General features: G+C 58.5%; 3 protein-coding genes across 10 annotated transcripts; 2 read left to right on the top strand and 1 right to left on the bottom strand.

Moving 5' to 3' along the window:
* Positions 1–54: 54 nt before the first annotated feature.
* RETREG3 (reticulophagy regulator family member 3) lies at positions 55–8,032 on the top strand. 2 transcript variants are annotated; one of them, XM_065039358.1, is made up of 9 exons: positions 55–360; positions 1,306–1,412; positions 2,560–2,590; positions 3,648–3,774; positions 4,373–4,457; positions 4,826–4,963; positions 5,385–5,467; positions 5,810–5,942; positions 6,514–8,032. In XM_065039358.1, exons 1-9 carry the CDS (start codon positions 179–181, stop codon positions 6,945–6,947), a joined length of 1,320 nt encoding a protein of 439 aa, XP_064895430.1. In that variant the 5' UTR covers positions 55–178; the 3' UTR covers positions 6,948–8,032. The 2 variants fall into 2 exon arrangements, with proteins under 2 accessions (XP_064895430.1, XP_064895431.1); XM_065039359.1 differs by having other exon boundaries at positions 57–360; positions 5,388–5,467.
* A 132-nt stretch (positions 8,033–8,164) lies between these two features.
* On the top strand, positions 8,165–10,922 carry PSMC3IP (PSMC3 interacting protein). 4 transcript variants are annotated; one of them, XM_065039398.1, is made up of 8 exons: positions 8,165–8,674; positions 8,741–8,880; positions 9,088–9,177; positions 9,243–9,354; positions 9,479–9,624; positions 10,025–10,078; positions 10,300–10,359; positions 10,434–10,922. In XM_065039398.1, exons 1-8 carry the CDS (start codon positions 8,641–8,643, stop codon positions 10,491–10,493), a joined length of 696 nt encoding a protein of 231 aa, XP_064895470.1. In that variant the 5' UTR covers positions 8,165–8,640; the 3' UTR covers positions 10,494–10,922. The 4 variants fall into 4 exon arrangements, with proteins under 4 accessions (XP_064895470.1, XP_064895471.1, XP_064895467.1 ...); XM_065039399.1 differs by having other exon boundaries at positions 8,777–8,880; XM_065039395.1 differs by having other exon boundaries at positions 10,300–10,922.
* On the bottom strand, positions 10,434–15,773 carry MLX (MAX dimerization protein MLX). Of its 4 annotated transcripts, none has more exons than XM_065039413.1 (9): positions 15,531–15,773; positions 15,112–15,148; positions 14,910–14,999; positions 14,118–14,224; positions 13,756–13,855; positions 13,434–13,533; positions 12,861–13,062; positions 12,323–12,503; positions 10,434–11,006 (listed from the first exon to the last, which is right to left on the bottom strand). In XM_065039413.1, the coding sequence occupies exons 1-8, from the start codon at positions 15,573–15,575 to the stop codon at positions 12,357–12,359; spliced, it is 828 nt and encodes a 275-aa protein (XP_064895485.1). In that variant the 5' UTR covers positions 15,576–15,773; the 3' UTR covers positions 10,434–11,006; positions 12,323–12,356. The 4 variants fall into 4 exon arrangements, with proteins under 4 accessions (XP_064895485.1, XP_064895484.1, XP_064895483.1 ...); XM_065039412.1 differs by having other exon boundaries at positions 10,434–11,256; XM_065039411.1 differs by having other exon boundaries at positions 10,434–11,583.
* Positions 15,774–15,811: the final 38 nt, after the last annotated feature.

The following is a 15,811-nucleotide window of genomic DNA, read 5'->3' on the forward strand; positions in this document are numbered from 1 at the left end:
CCCCTCCCCTCGCCACCGCCCCTCCAGGCGCCCCGGCAACGCGCATGCGTCCTAGCAAACGGTAACGGCCGCGCCTGCCCCAAGATGGCGGCGGCCAGCGCGGCCTTACTTCCGGCGGCGGCGGGGGCCGCCATGTCGGCGGCGGCCGGGCGGCGGATGTTGATGCCGTGAGGGAGCGATGGCGGCGGCGGGGCCCGGCGGGACCGGCGAGCGGCAGCGGCGGGTGCAGGAGCTGAGCGCGGCGCTGCGGGCCCGCCTGGGGCCTTACGAGCCGCTGCTGAGCGCCGCGCAGGCCGCGCTGGTGTGGGAGCGGCCGGGCCGCAGCGCGCTGTGCTGGGCGGCGGTTCACGGCCTCTTCTGGTGAGCGGGGGCGGCGGGGCGCGGGCCGGGGGGGCGGGAGGGGCCTGTGCCGGTCGCGCCGACGCCCCGGAGGGTCCGCGGGGCCACGCAGCCCCCGGTCGGTTGCCCCGCGGGCGCTGCGGGGCGTTTGGGCTCCCCCGTGGCGGCGGGGCTTGGGGGGCAGGAGGAGCCGGTGCCTTGTCCACCGGTCCTTCTGCCGTCGGTCACGACTCCGCGACCCCCTTCACCGGGACCCGGAGAGCGAGTGCCCCGGGAGGAGCCTCCCCCAGCCGAGCCGCCCGTTCCCCTGCACGGTTTGTGGATGAGCTGGGACCCCAACACCGGCCTGGAAACTGCTCTGAGCTTTGTGCTGATCCATATCCCAGGGTGGGTGTCAGATGGACCAGACTCTGTTCGGTGGTGCCCAACGCCAGGGTGAGGGGCAACGGGCACAGACTGAAGCACAGGAGGCTCCATCTGAACAGGAGGAGAAACTTCTTCCCTTTGCGGTGCCAGAGCCTGGCCCAGGCTGCCCAGAGCGGGTGTGGAGTCTCCTTCTCTGAGACATTCAAACCCCCTGGGATCCTGTGTGATCTGCTCTGTGACCCTGCGTGAGCAGGGCTGGGGATCTGCAGGGTCCCTGCAACCCAACCACCCTGGGATTCAGCAGAAAAGGAACCTGGAAACATAAAACTAATGACCCAAACTATTCTGGGAACAGCGGAGCAGGTTCTGCTTGGCTCTGGAAAGCGGGGCTGTCCTGCCAGAAGCGACACGAGCAGCTCCCTAAAGCTGCTCAATGGCATCTGCCTGATAAGCCCCTGCCAGGCTGGGTGCTGAGCGATTAGCGCTTTTCTCTGGCAGCAACCCTTACTGAACGACCGATTTCGTTCTGAGTTGGTTTGCGTTATCCCATTTGTTATCCCAGATCTGGTAAGTCCCGCTCTGTTTGTTTCTTCCCCGTAGGTTTTTTGCTCTGACTTCTCTCCGTTTGCTGTTCCTGGTCGCGCTCACACTTATCATAGTAGTTTGCCTAGATCAGTGGAAGAGAAGAATCTGGCCTGAAATTGGAGGTAAGTTGCAACATTTGAGTTGATACCATCAAATCCAGCGCTGCTTTTAGCCCTAGAGGTGTAAACGCTCAGCCCCGCCTGGAGTTAAATAGTGAAAATCCTGGAGTTTTTGTTTTGTGAGCCTAGGAGCAGGCAAGAACTGCAGGCACCTTAGGAGAATCCAAACCTAAATAAACATAAGAGCAGCTTTTCATGCTCGTGACACTGGTCTTTGTCTCATAGTCTTGAACCATCTGGCGTACGTGAACCAGCGCAGGTTTTGACGTGGTGATTCACCTTCCGAGCATTCGGTACGAGAGCGAGGAGTTGAAGCGTGTGTGGAATACATGTGGGTTTCTTCTCAGAATCTGTAATAAACCAGCTTTGTGTTGTAGGAGAGACAGCTTAATGGCTGCTAATGAAGTTAGTCTAGAGCTTTCAGTAAACGCAGCAGTTCTAGCGATCGTTTGTGACATGAATATGAATATAAGCGCTCTTGGCAGCTCAGGGTGTCGCTGGCTCTGCGTGGCCGGTTGGATTTGAAGCGGCGTGGCTGGTTTGTGTGCTCCCAGAGGCGCTTCCTCGCTCACCAGCACGTACAGCTCCCAGTTTCTGCTTCAGCTCCTGTTCTCCAGATGCCTCGGGAAGGCGCTGGAGCTGTTCTCGGTTTCTAGCAGCAGCTTGGCTCCGGCTCTGCAGCTGAAGTGCTGAGGAAATGTCTGTCTAGATCCCTCAGATCCTTGGTTTCTATTTGCCGGGATAACTGAGATATTCCCACGTCGCTTTTCAAATCCCAGCCTGGGTGAGAAAGTATCAAAGAACTTAAATCTCTGGTGCGTCTCTGTACATAAACTGTTGTTCTTCGCTGTCTGGGGTGTGCAGGGGAAGAGAGGGAGGCAAAAGTGGGATTTGTTTGCCAATACCCGTCACTATACCAGAGCGGCTTTCCAGACAATGTCCAACAAATACTGAGGAGACTCTCTTGCAGCCTTGTACTATCATACGTACACGTTCAGAATGCATTATGGAGTGATGCGCCTCCAGTTCTTAATTAATGCCTTTTCCAGGTATTCCCCAGCTCATTAAAGCTTTACTTAAATCCCGAGAGCTAAGCGTTCTCATGGCAAATTCCTTGCAACTAATGTAGTGTCTGTTCTTAATATTTTAGTGGCGAGACCTGACGAATTAGACAATGAGAGGTAGGAAACTAATTGAATCCTCTGCTTTTTGGTGCTTATTGTGATACTGTGTCATTATCACTTGCACGTGCTTGTAACTTTGGCTCCTTAGAGCAGCAAGGGAAGGGGAGGAGGAGCTGATGGAGCCCTGGGCTCTGTCAAGCTGTTGTGACAAGTTCTTTACTTGCTCAAGCCATTATGTTGTATTATACGTAATTTTTGCCTCGTACTGACCTCCAGTAACTCTTGCTTGAGTGTTGTAAAACTTCCCCGGCCACTTCGCCCCGGCACCCCTCGCTTAGAGGTGCTGCCCCAGAAGCAATTCCTCTTGTATCACCTTTCAGTAGCAGGAAAACATCATTTTTTAAAAAATAACAGGGTGTTTTGAGACTCCCTAGGGAACATTTACCAGGAGTCCCAGGAGTTGCTGCATAGTTAGGATCTGACTGCAGTGCTAATAAAGGGTTGAGAAATGTTGGGGTGTTGGCTTCCTAATAACACCCTCCACTCTCTGGACACACCTTCTGTGCTCTGGATCTTTAGCTCCTGATTAAATCACTTGAGCTGCTGCCAAATGACTATTTATTTATTTTATTTTATTTTGCAAGAGGCCCAGGTACAAAAGGAATTGCTCTTCCCAGCCTTCAAATACTTGTGACTAGCAGTTAAGAAGCACTAATAGAACGTGCCAAAGATGAGTAACCAAATATATTAATTAAGGTACAAGGCTGCTTGTAAGCCTCACGCTGAATTCTTGGGGGTTGCAGCTGCCCAAATAAATGCAGAGAAAGCACATAGATTCGCTGAATTTCATTCTGCGCTGCCCTTTCCCTCCAGTAGCGTGGAAACTGGTTAAGCTGAGACACTGGAGGACTGAAATTACTGCTCCTTAGCTGCTGGGGGAGAACCGGGGTGCCTGTAGAAGCGCTGCTTTTGGCAAGGGGGTGTGTTGAGACTGAGCCTCGTCTCTAGAGCCCAGCGGCTGGGGGAGAGGAGAAGGTCATGCTGGGATGAGGGTTTGTAACCGGTGACTTCTGCACTGACGCTGATGCAGTAATACCTGAATTCTTCGCTGCAGCTGGGGCTACGTTCACCCTCGGCTGCTGGGAGTGCCGGAACTCTGTCACCATTTGGCCGAAGGATGGGTGGCTGCGACCAGCTTCTTGAGTAATCTCTTCGTTTTCAAGCGGCAAAACCCTGGGAAGGTGAGAATGTACAGACGTGGGCAAATCAAATGGTTGGTGCGGAGCCTGCGCTGAGCACGGGGATCCTCTGAGCCGTGGGGCGTTACCGCGGGAGCTCTCCCACAACACCACCACCACGCCGGTTACGTGGTGGAGAGGAGTAGAAAGCACCGGCAGAATAATCAGGTTGTGGAGGAGGGAGGAGAAAACGAGTGTCGGCACGTTGGGTGCACTAGTGAAGTGTAAATGTGGCTGCTCCTCCCGGAGGTTTTTGAAGTGTTTGTCAAGCTCATCTCCCTCCTTGGATTTTAACAGTTTGAGAAAGTGTGGCAAGCTTCTTTTTTTAAATTTTTCTTCTTTTTTTTGAGGCTTATGCAAAGAGGAACCCGTACCGTGGTGGTAGCATCCCTGTCCTTTCCACCTCGAACGGTTCTGTCTTTAGCCTCAGCCTTTTGAGCAGGGCCTGTTGTGACAGCACGAGGGGTGATGGTTTAAACTAAAGGAGGGAGATTCAGGCTGGACATGGGGAAGAAATTTTTGACACTGAAGGTGGTGAAACTCAAGAACTGAGCGAATCTGCTGCTTAACCCTGGACACTCACTGTCTCCCGTGTCTTCAGTTTTGCCTTCTAGCATGTGGAGTCTTCACGTTCCTGGCCGTGCTGGGCCGGTACATCCCCGGACTCTTGCTCTCCTACTTGCTGTGTAAGTCGATCTCTGTGCCAGTACAAAGTGAAAAGGGGTAGAGATGAGCGGGATCTGAACGTCCGAGGGCTGAGGCTCTTCTGCTCAAACAAAAAGCTTGTGTAAACTGCTTGAAAACTGAAAATAATCCATCCTGCCTGCAGTGTGGTGGTTCTTGACCAGGACTCTAAGGTCTCTGGTCCAGAGAGAACATGTTTAAGTGCTTAATAACTATAGATCTGAGCGCTAATAGGTTGGCTGGTGAATTTTGTTAAATGGGCAGCGGTGATTGCACCGATGCCTCCCACAGCGCTGCCTTCGGTACTCAGATCTTGCGGGATGTTTGCCAGGCTGAACGAACTTCTAATCTGCGTTCCCGCTTACCTCAGTGCTCTTCCTGCTGCTGTGGCCCCTCGCCGTGTACCACAGGCTGGGCCAGCGCGTGTACGGGAAGCTGGAGCCAGCTCTGCAGCGGCTGGATTTCAGCGTTCGAGGCTACGTGATCTCAAAGCAGCGAGAGAAGCAACGTAAGTGACTCAGTGACTCGAGCTCCTGGTTTTGGAGCGAGCCGGGGCTGCGCGTGGGGCGCGGCGGTCGCTCCAGCGCCCTCGGCAAATACCGGCCACTCGCTTTGGGATGGAAATAGCTCTTTTGGGAAGGTGTGAGCTTCTCCCGCTCCGTTTCTCAGCTGCCAGAACTGCGTGTTCCCTATTGCGCTGAAAAAAGGAGGAGGGACTCCTGCAAAGCAGCTGCTAAACATGTTCCTCTCAGCAAACGCTCTGTAGCAGCCCAAATCAGAAATATCGCGTTGCTCTGCCGTGGAACAAAGCATGTTGTGTTATGTTGTGTCTGAGCTTGCCAGTTCAGGGGTTTTCTGCTCCGGGTAAGGCTGATTCTGTACAGATCCCTGTCCTAGCAGCAGTAACGAGCTCTGACTCTGGTTTGTGGCAGTGCGGCGCCGAGCGCTTCGTCAGGAGGATGCGGATGATGCGAGTGACAGCGAGGAGGAGCTCGCCGCCTTCTGTCCCAAGGTAAAAAAGTGCCTCTGGAATAGAAGAGCTCAGCTGAATAGAACAAACCCTCTGTGTTCTGTGGACACGCAGCGTGTGGCCCTGTGCGCAGCACCTTGTAGCAGAGTTGTGCTGAAAAACCAGATGAAAATATTGTCATTTTAGAGAGCTCTTTCTACTCTGTCTCACTCAAGTATGTCCAGCGCTGCTTGTTCCAACTACAGGCTGGGCAGCGATGTATGAAATGAGCCTCCCATGAGGACTGGGTTTAACTGGTGGCCACTGGATTGTGTGTTTTGTCTTGAGGCCCGGGAATAAGCTTTCCAGTATTGATGTTTTCCATTATTATCTGCTGTTTCAAAGCTGGATGACTCTGTGGTTGCCAAGGAACTGACCATTTCTGACTCGGAGCATTCGGATGCTGAGGTTTCCTACACTGAGAACGGGATATTTAACCTTTCGAGGGGCCAGACTCCCCTGACGGAGGGATCAGAAGGTGAGAGGACATGGGTGCTTTCTGGGAGGTGTGGGATGCTGAGCATTGGCAATTTCTCTGCTGTGCGGTATTTGGTATTTGGCGTTTAACGTGACACGAATAGTGCATCTTCTGCATGGGGGTTTCTTCAGAATCCGCCTTTTTAGCACAATGATGACATTTTCCTAGGAGTGCAAGATAAGGTTTTTGTGAGATAAATTTTCTGGTCTAAGTTATGGTCTAGTTTTAACTTTTAAAAGTTAGAGTGGAGGAATGAATGTGCTTTGTCGCTTCCCTGGCCCAGACCTTCTTGGCCACTATTGAGAAGGCAATTCTACCCCATTCCAATTCCTCTCCCTTTTTGTACGTGATATTAAGGTACCTAGCACCACAGTATCTACCTTTACAGAAATCTTTGGTTCTGCAGATCTGCTGGAGACCTCAAGTAACAAGTGAACAGCAACACATAGAGCATTGTAGATTGAAAGTGAACAGCAACACATAGAGCAAGTAGATTGAAAGAGTCTTTCTGTGCTGGATGGCACTTTGTTTGGCTTGTACTGTGGATTTAAAGCGCTTTGTCCTCTTCTAGACCTGGATGGTCACAGTGACCCAGAAGAATCTTTCGCCAGGGATCTCCCCGACTTCCCATCCATAAACCCAGAAGCGACCGGCATAGATGACGAAGACGACACCAGCATCGGGATCCCAAGCCTGGCTTACCGCCCGCAAGGAGCGGAAGATCTGCACCTCCCTTACGACCAGGAAGAAGCCGGCGCGCTGCCACCCGTACACAATCTTAGTACCGACATCGCCGGGTTTGTCACCAGAGGGATGATACAGCTGGCGCTGTCGGGAGCCACTCAGCCGAGCTCCTCGCGCAGCGACAATCCCCAGAGAGGCACAAAGACTTATCTCCGAACCGCCAGCTCGGATTTGGACACTGATGCGGAAGGGGATGACTTTGAACTTCTGGATCAGTCTGAGCTGAACCAGCTGGATCCCGCTGGCTCCCGGGGCCAGTAAACGATCCCGCTGCTTCCCTCTGGTTTTCTACTGCGCATCGAGGAGGGGGATCCTGGAAGGAGAAGCCTTGCACAGTTCTCTAGATCGTCTCCTGCGTGAGTATGAGTGACGTGACAGCCGGTCGTGGCTGGGAACACCACTGTGACTTGTGACTCTGTAGCCTCGCTTGGATTTTAAATAAACTACACTGGTAATTCATAAAGACGTTGATGTGATAGCTCCACAATCACCCTGCACTGTCTGCCAGGATGCTGCTTGCTCCAAAATTCCTCACCCAAGACAATAAATCTCCGGAGACCACCGCTCAGACTGACTTTGTGTCGCCGAGAACAATCCTGAAGCCGACCTTTGGGTGCTGATGCGTAACCAGGTGGACGGGAGTGATTTTTTGGGTTATTTTTTTCCGCTCGGACTTAGCGTCTGGGATTTAATTTAAGACAACCATTCCCCGCTCCTCAGATGTGCACAGAATCCAAGTTGCTTCTTTCCCAGCAATACCCAGCTCCGGGTAGAAGCAAACCCTTCGCTCTTTTCGTGGACATAACGGTGCACGGCAACATTTGTTACCTGCTCATCTCCATCTCCAGCTTTCTAGTGACGCTGTTTTGTACGAGATGTAATGGCAATAAGACATCGACTGTGACAACTGTAGAGTCCCGCAAACAACATCTACGTGTGGCAGCTGCTTGTGTGTCGCTTTCCTAAAATAACAGACTAACGATTTGCTAACCCCCCGTGTTCCCCCAGCGCACGTTCGGTGTGGACAGGGGCCGTGCTGCACTTTTCCCCAAGGGACGGGTGTTCGGAAGAGGGAGGAGGCTCTGGCCCCGCTGCCTCCTGCCCAGAAGCCGATGGGGACACCAGCCCAAGCCACCGGTGACCGAAGAGCTTGTGCCTGCCCCGGTCACGTTAAACAAACCAGCACCTGCGAGGGGACAGAGGCCGTGTCCCCGGGCTGTCCCCCGCGGCCCCTCCGAGCTTCCCGGCGCTTTTTCTAAGCCATAGAACCCGTTTCTGGTCACATTTGTGCAGCAAAGAACGTATCTCTTCAGGGAAAAAACCCTTTATCTGCTGCTTTGTCTCAATCTGTGGTGGTGGTGTCGGTGCTTGTGCTGTCCCGAGGGTCACCGGGGGAGGGGGCGGCTCACCCGTGGTAACGGGGCGGGGTGGGGCCGTTAATGGGTTGTTTTACGCGACTATAACGCCCAGCTCCCCGGGGGTGTGCTGTAACGTTCCCCAGGGGGAACGGCATGTGCTGCTTCCCCCGTGCAGGTCCCAGCCCCATTCCCGCCTGCCCCGGGGGTGCGGTGGTGGCGGGGAACGGCGTGTGCTGCTCCCCGGTGCGGGTCCCAGCCCCGTTCCCGCCTGCCCCGGGGCTGCGGAGCCCCCGCCCGCTGGCCCAGCGCTCTCCCGCCGCCGCTTCCCCGTTGGCCCCGCAGCGGCAGAGCCTGTCCCGCCCTGGGGTCCCCGATCTCCTCCCGGTGCGGCGGAACCGTGGGCGCGAACGGGGAGAACCGGGAGGGGCGGGGCTTGGCTGGCCCCGCCAACGCCCCCAGCGCCCCGCCTTTTCGAGGCGTGGCTTCTCTGCCCCGCCAATCAGAGGCCGTATCGCTTCGCTCTCCCCGATTGGCGGGGAGCTGGCGGCGCGCCGGAATTGCGTCACGGCACCGGAGCGGAGCGGGGAGAGCGGAGGATGAGCAAAGGCCGCGAAGGGCCCGCGGCGGGCGGTGAGTGCGCGGGGCCGCCACCCCAACCCGGCCCGGGCCCGGTGACCGGCGGGGCCCGTCCCGCAGGAGCCGCCGCGGTGACCGGCGGGGCCCGTCCCGCAGGAGCCGCCGCGGTCCTGTTCCAGTACCTGCGGGAGCAGAACCGGCCCTACAGCGCCCAGGACGCCTTCGGGAACCTGCAGCGGGAGCACGGGCTGGGCAAGGCGGTGAGTGGGGCCGGGTCCCCGGGACCGGGTCGGGAGCGCGGGGCTGGTGGAGGGACCGTGGGGCCGGGCCGGGACAGGGACCACGGGCCGGGCCGGGGAAGGGTGCGGGCCGCGGGGCCGGTAGAGGGACCGTGTGGCCGATGTGCGGGGCTGGTGGAGGGGCCGCGCGGCCGGGCCGGGGCGCGGGTGACAGCCGCGGTCCCGCAGGCCGTGGTGAAGGCGCTGGAGCAGCTGGCGCAGCAGGGCCGCGTCCGGGAGAAAACCTACGGGAAGCAGAAGATCTACTTCGCCGACCAGGTGAGCCCCGGTCCCAGTGCTGTCGCCGCCGGCGCCCGCCCCCGCTGACCCCCCGTCCACCGCAGGAGCAGCTCCCGGCCGCCAGCGATGCGGAGCTCCGCGCGCTGGATGAGGCGATCGCCGCGCTCTCCGCCAAGGTGCAGGCGGCGCAGCAGAGCTGCCGGCACATGGAGGCGGGTGAGTGTGCGCTCCCCACCCGGGGAGACCCCCCGGCGGCACCGGGAGCGCCTGGGGGATAACGGGCAGCTGTGCCCGGTCACCGGGCTGTCCGCCCTGCTGGTGATCGGTGCCTCCCGCCCAGAGCTGAAGGAGCTGAACGGCTCCATGACAACCCCTGAGGTGGCCAGAGAGATCGAGGAGCTGAGGAAGGACTGTGCGAACTACATGGAGAAACTGGAGAGGATTAAATCTGCCACCAACCACGTGACGCCGGAAGAAAAAGAGAAGGTGAAGAGCTGCCTGGGGCTGAGTACCGGAGTGTCCCCCGTATCCCCTGTCCGACTGACAGTGCTCGGACGGGGGTGGGGGGTGTGTGGGTGCCCGGGCTGCTCCGCAGAGCCTGTTCCTGACTCTGTGTGATGGTGACGACTCTCGGGGTGCCCTGAGCTGCCTTGTGACCCTTTGCTCCGGGCGCTCACCCGCCACTCGGTCGGTCCCTCTTTGCCCATCGGGTGACCCGTCTCCCAGAGAGATTTACGTCCCGGCAGGGGCTTCCTGAGCCGCTTGTGCTGTCGAATAAACCCCCGGCTGTAGCTGGGACGTCTGTGTCCTCGGCACCTCAGCCTTATGGCGGCTTCGCAGGGCGGCTGTGGCTTGGTGGGTTCTCACTTTGCCGTGCTCTCCGCAGGTCTGCAGCGAGCAGAAGCTGTACTGCAAGGAGTGGCGGAGGAGGAAGCGAATGGTAACGGGGCAGTGGCAGGGAGGGGGTGGTGACAGGGGTGGTGACACTGGCGCCCTGAGGGGGATGTGGGTCTGTGGGGCAGCTCGGGGAGCGACCCCTGGTCAAACTGGACACTTTCCAGTGTGGAGAGACCTCGGGCAAGGGCTGCACGGGTTTGGGGAGGACTCATAGGGGACATAGTCGCCAAGAGCTGTCACCTCACAGCCCCCCCATCTCACCAGGCGACCGAGCTGCTGGACGCCATCCTGGAGGGGTACCCCAAAAGCAAAAAGCAATTCTTTGTAAGTACCGGGGCGGTGGCGGCGCTGCCGGGCCGGGCCAGCGCCCTGAGAGCCGCTCTGTGCTCGCCGCGCAGGAGGAGGTCGGGATCGAGACGGACGAGGAGCACAACGTCGCGCTGCCCGCGGCTGTGTGAGGCGCCCGGGGGGTCCTTGCCCCACGGAGACGCCGCTGATGCTGAAACTCAGCTCTTGGGATGTATTTTCCCTCTTTTTTTCAGGGCTTGGGCTGGTCCCGTGTATTTATATGGGTTTGGTTTAAAATGCTTTGCAGTTGGGGTGAGTAAAACCCAACACTGAGCCCTCTCGCTGGCACAAGGAACGTTATATTTTCCTGCCCTTCCGCGCAGTTTGCTGCGGAGGTCGCCTGTCCTTGGGGGAGGTGTAAGTGCACTGGGGTAAAGTTCCTGGTGTTCCAAGCAAGAAAATGAAGTGATTGCCTCAGCGAGTGGAGTAAACTTGTGCGTGTTCCTGCTGCAGAGCTCTGCCTCTGCTCCAGCTGCTTCCCCCGGGGCGACAGAGCGATACAGGAGAACGTGCTCCATTAAACAGCGCGGTTTGGTTCAGCTCTGCTTTGCTGTGGCGTTTTTCTCTGTTTAAAGTGTATCGGTGGGGCGCAGCAGAAACGGCCTGTCAGTCTCTGACCAGCTCTAGGAATAAAGGCCGAAAATCATTAAAACATTCAGCAAAATTTATTTAATTACTTTTCACAATAGAAAAATACGTTGCTTTTAGATGTGAGGTCTGTAAAAGTCCCCGCAGAGCAGCGGCTCTGCTCCGTGCCCCCGCTCCCCTCCCCGAGAGGATTTTCTTCCTCACAAAGCAACATCTTCCGGGCGAGACGCAGCTGCTGGTTCATCGTGGCCGTGTGTCACCGCAGACTGACCTCTGAGGCCTCCGCTGCATCGGAAAGGACACCCAAGTGTGGCCTTTAATGCATCATTTTGTATAAAATCACCCCCCGGAGGGGTTTTCTGCTGCTAAACGTGGGTAGAAGGAGGAGTTCAAACATTCGCACTGCAGCGTTCACGCAGCCTGGAGCCGAGCGGTGCCTCATCGACAGTGGAAAATACCAATAAAACAAACAATAAAACAATAATCTGCTGTCCCCGGAGCGGGAGCACGAACAGGGTGACAGAACGAACCCTGCGTGGTGTCACCGGGGCGGCAGCTGCACCAAGGTCTGGAACCCCAGCATGAGCAGGTTGAAAAGTGACCCGAGCGCCTCTGCAAAGCCAACACTGATAACGCTTCAGGATAATTTGTGTGATTTATAAAAATAAAACTCAAATCAAGGCTGGTTATGTACACGTGGATACAGAGAGGTTCTGGGGAGGAGCAGCAGGAGCCTGTGGCAGTGGCAGCTGCTGAACTGCATCCCCGGGCAGCGCAAGCGGCACCAAAACCCGAGGAGAAGAAGCCGGACGCGGCTCAGCCCTCCCAGCACAGGCAGGAGAACAGAACAGAAACCTCACTCGTTCCCCTTCAGGGGACCCATGGCTGCAGCACAATCAAGTTTCAGCAAGCCCAGCATCTCCCTGGCTCGTCCTTCCCCCAACCCCCCAAAAAACACGTGCCCCATAAGAGCCCCTTCAGAGGGAGGTACAAGAAACCCCCATTTACAGGAGAGGCCCATTCTGCGTCTGTTTTAACAGGAACCAGCAGCTTTTCGCACACGTTCTGGTTTCATTCCCCCTCCCTGGGAGCAGAAGGGGTCGGACTGGAGGCCTGAGGTGACAGCGGAGAGAGTCGGTGACACAGGCGAGCCCAGCGCGCCCGCCTGCGCCAGGGACTCTCTGGCGCTGAAAAAGACCTTAAAACACACCTTTTTTTTCCCCCCACTAAGTCCCTACAAATATTTGGTAATATTGACCGACAGCACCTGCGGGGCAGAGGTGGCTGCGCAGCCTCCTTTGGGTTGCGTAGTTAATACAATAAATAATTCAGAGAAGCTTTAGGAACGTACGCAAGGGAGCCGGCCCGGCCCTTCCCGACGCCCGTCACCGAGGCCCCCGGGCAGGAGGTGGCCCGTCCCCGCGGCTGTGGAGGCGGCGGCAGCCCCGGAGCTGCTGGCGCTGCAGGGGGAAGTTTCCATAGAGTTGACTCTTGAGCTGGTGCAGGACCCTGAGCACGATGTCCCGCAGCGTCTGGGGCAGAGGGGAGACACCGTCACAGGATGATTTTGGTTCGAAAAGCCCCTCGAGATCATCCAGTCCAACCATTCCCCACCCCAGCACTGCCCCATGTCCTGAGAACCTCCTGTCCGTCTGTCCAGCCCTCCAGGGCTGGTGACTCCAGCACTGCCCTGGGCAGCCTGTTCCAATGCCCCACAGCCCTTTGGGGAAGAAATTGTTCCCACATCCAACCTCAACCTCCCCTGGCGCAACTTGAGGCCGTTTCCTCTGCTCCTGGCGCTTGTTCCTGGGGAGCAGAGACCAGACACCCCGACCCCTTCACTCCAGCTGTGCCCAACAGTCTCTGCCCCATTTCTCATCCCCGCTCACCTGGGGCTTGCAATGCTCCTCGATCCAGCTGAAGACGCAAGCCGAGAGCTCCTGGAAACTCGTTACGGAGACGGAAGCGTTAAAGGACTGGAACAGGGAATCCATAATGCCTTGGAAAACGTTGAACTTCACCTCGTCGGAGACCTGGTCCTTCCCCTCGTTCGGGTTGTCCTGATGAGCTTTCACAATCTGCTCGTAGTTCCTGAAACGAACCGAGAGCCCCGTGGTCAGCAGCAGGATGAGACCTCGCACCCCCAGATTCTGCTCAGCCCTGGGAGCAGTTGAGAACCGCGGCAGGGATGGAGAGGACCAAGAGTTGGTAGAAAATCCTGCTGCAGCTGCTCCTGACACCAGGAGCAGATTGATTTTCTAAACTGGATCCACCTTCACACTCAACTCCGCCAACTGACCCAAGATAAACCCACACTAAAGAAGAAGGGGTGACAGGAGGCAGGGACAGCTCGGAACTGCGGGTGCCAGGCTGGCTGCGGAGCACCGAGCGCGCCCAGAGCCTTGAAAGGACGGCGAGAAAGAGCAGGAAGAGCTGGGCAGCAACCAACAGCTTTCCCTTACACTTTCATGATCTTCAAGGCCATCACGTCTTTCCTGAGGGTAGAAACTTCCTCCTCTTGCTTCTTCTTCTCCTTGTGCAGGAACTGGATGTAGTCGATGGCTGAGCATGAAAACACAGAGTGAGGATTTGACAGCACACGCAAGTCCCCCGAGATCCCCTCACAAGGTGTCTGAGCCTGGGCAGCACCAACACCTGAGCTCCCCGAGAGCATCATCACACCAGAAGGTCCCAAAGTGCTTAACCTCCACGTTTCATGGCTCTAACAAGGCATTTTGGGGGTTTGACAACACCCCCTTCCCTCTCCCCACCCTCAAGACTCACTTTTCTGGAGGACAATAGCCTTGCTCAGCTTCTGGGAGCCAATGGAGAAATCCTGCTGCTCACAGGTGGGCACGATGGCCTGTAAGTCATCGTATCCTTTCTGCGGGGAAGCAGAAACACAGCAAATGCGTTTGGAGTTCAGCAGCGTGAGACTGGTTGTTTCAAAACGTGCCAATTCCCAGCGCCCAGCAGGCAGCCAGCTGGAGCCAAGGGGCTCCCAGTGCGCTTGTGCTTGGGGAGGGTGGATCCGGCAGCAAAATGTAAGGGGAACGTGACAAAAAGAGCCGGGCGCTGGGTGCTGCGGGGCCCCGCGAGCCAGCAGGTTGCTGCGCTTGGGCGGCACACGCGGCCTCCGGCGTTACCTTGATGGCGTTCCGCCGCTTCTGCTCCGCCTGCGTGTGCGCCCGCCTGCGCCGGTCCTTGTACGACTCCTTGTAGGGCTCCTGGTGGTAATCGCTGTCCTCGTCATCTGCGGGGGGACAACTCATGTGAGCATGAAGACGCCTCAGCGGACAGTCCCCGAGCATGGGGGGAAAACGTGCACGGAGGGGGCGACGGCTACAGGTACCGGTTGAGCCCTAAGGGCCGTGATCAGGCCCAGAACAGCCCCAGGAACCAGGGACAAACACCTCGAGGTGCTGCCAACCCCCCCACTTTCCTCGTGACAGGGGGAAGGTGCCTGTGAAGGCAGCAAAACCCCACTGATCCCCTGCTCCAAACGCACGATGGGGGGAGAGCTCGTGGCGGCTGCAGCTGCCTCACAAGGGGAGGAGGAGCAGGCGCTGAGCTCTTCGCTCTGGTGGTGAAATGACAGACCCAGGGAACGGCAGAAGATGTGCTGGGGAGGGTCAGTGGGACATGAGGAGAAGGTTCTTCCCCCAGAGGTGCTGGACACTGAACAGGCTCCCAGGGATGTGTCACGGCCCAACCTGACAGTGTTCAAAGAGACTGGAACATCCTCAGACACACGGGGTGACCTGTGGGGCGTCCTGTGCAGGGACAGGAGCTGAACTTGATGATCCATGTGGGTCAGCTCAGGACATTCTGGACACCACAACACCCCGACAGTGCTCCCCCACCCTCCCGGGGGTGGGAACCCCCCCGGCACAGGGCTGAGAGGCCCCGTTGCCAGGGGACGAACCCCACAGCTCCACCTGTGTTGGGGACAGACGAGGCGCTGGTGGAGCCGATGCTGTTGGCCCGGGACACGATGCTGCTCTTCCGCGCGTTCTCCATGAAGAGCGCTGGGGGAAGATTCACAGAATCAGGGACAAGCCCCGGGCGGGGGACGGGGACAGGCAGGTCACCCGGCAGCCGCTGTCACCTGCAGCCACCACGGTGGTGACGGGGACTTACCCGAGTCCAGGCCATTGTCGCTGTAGGTCGCGTCCACCTTGAGCGGGGCCGGAGGAGACACATCAGCGAACCGGGACCCCCGCAGTCCCGAGGTCCCCCCGGTGCCACCGGCTCCCCCCCCCACCGCCGCCCGGTCCCCGAGCGCTCACTGAGCCTTGGGCTCTGCCCCCGGCCCCCCACCCCCGACCCGCCGCTCACCCCGCTCGGCCTCGGCCCTGCCGCCCGCCCTCGGTCCCGCCGCCACGGCCCAATCCCCCGCTTGCAGCCCCCTTGGCGGCGGCCAAACCGGCCGGCCCAGCCCCGGCCCCGGCCCCGGCCCCGGCCCCGGCCCCGGTCCCGGCCCCAGCCCCAGCCCCAGCCCCGGCCCCGGCCCCGGTCCCGGCCCCGGTCCGCAGCCCGAGCGCGGCGAACGGCCCCACCTTCCCCCACGCGTCCTCGGCCGCGCCGCCGGGCTGCTCCGCCATCTTCCGCCCGCCCCGGTCATGTGACCGCCGCACTGGCCGACGGGAAACGCAGTCCGCCCCGCGCCGCCTGGCCGCCAGGGGGCGCCCGCCACCGGCGCTGCCGGGGGAGGTGGGGCCGCTCCGTCCCGCGGCGCCTCCCACCTCGGTGCCCCCGCGGGACCGGGACCGGGACCGGGGAGGACTCCCCCCAGGACCCGGTCGGGGATGCAAGAGAGAATGGGGCCTGTCCCGGCCCC

This window comes from Columba livia, chromosome 23, assembly GCF_036013475.1.
Source record: "Columba livia isolate bColLiv1 breed racing homer chromosome 23, bColLiv1.pat.W.v2, whole genome shotgun sequence".
In the NCBI taxonomy this organism is placed as follows: Eukaryota; Metazoa; Chordata; class Aves; order Columbiformes; family Columbidae; genus Columba; species Columba livia.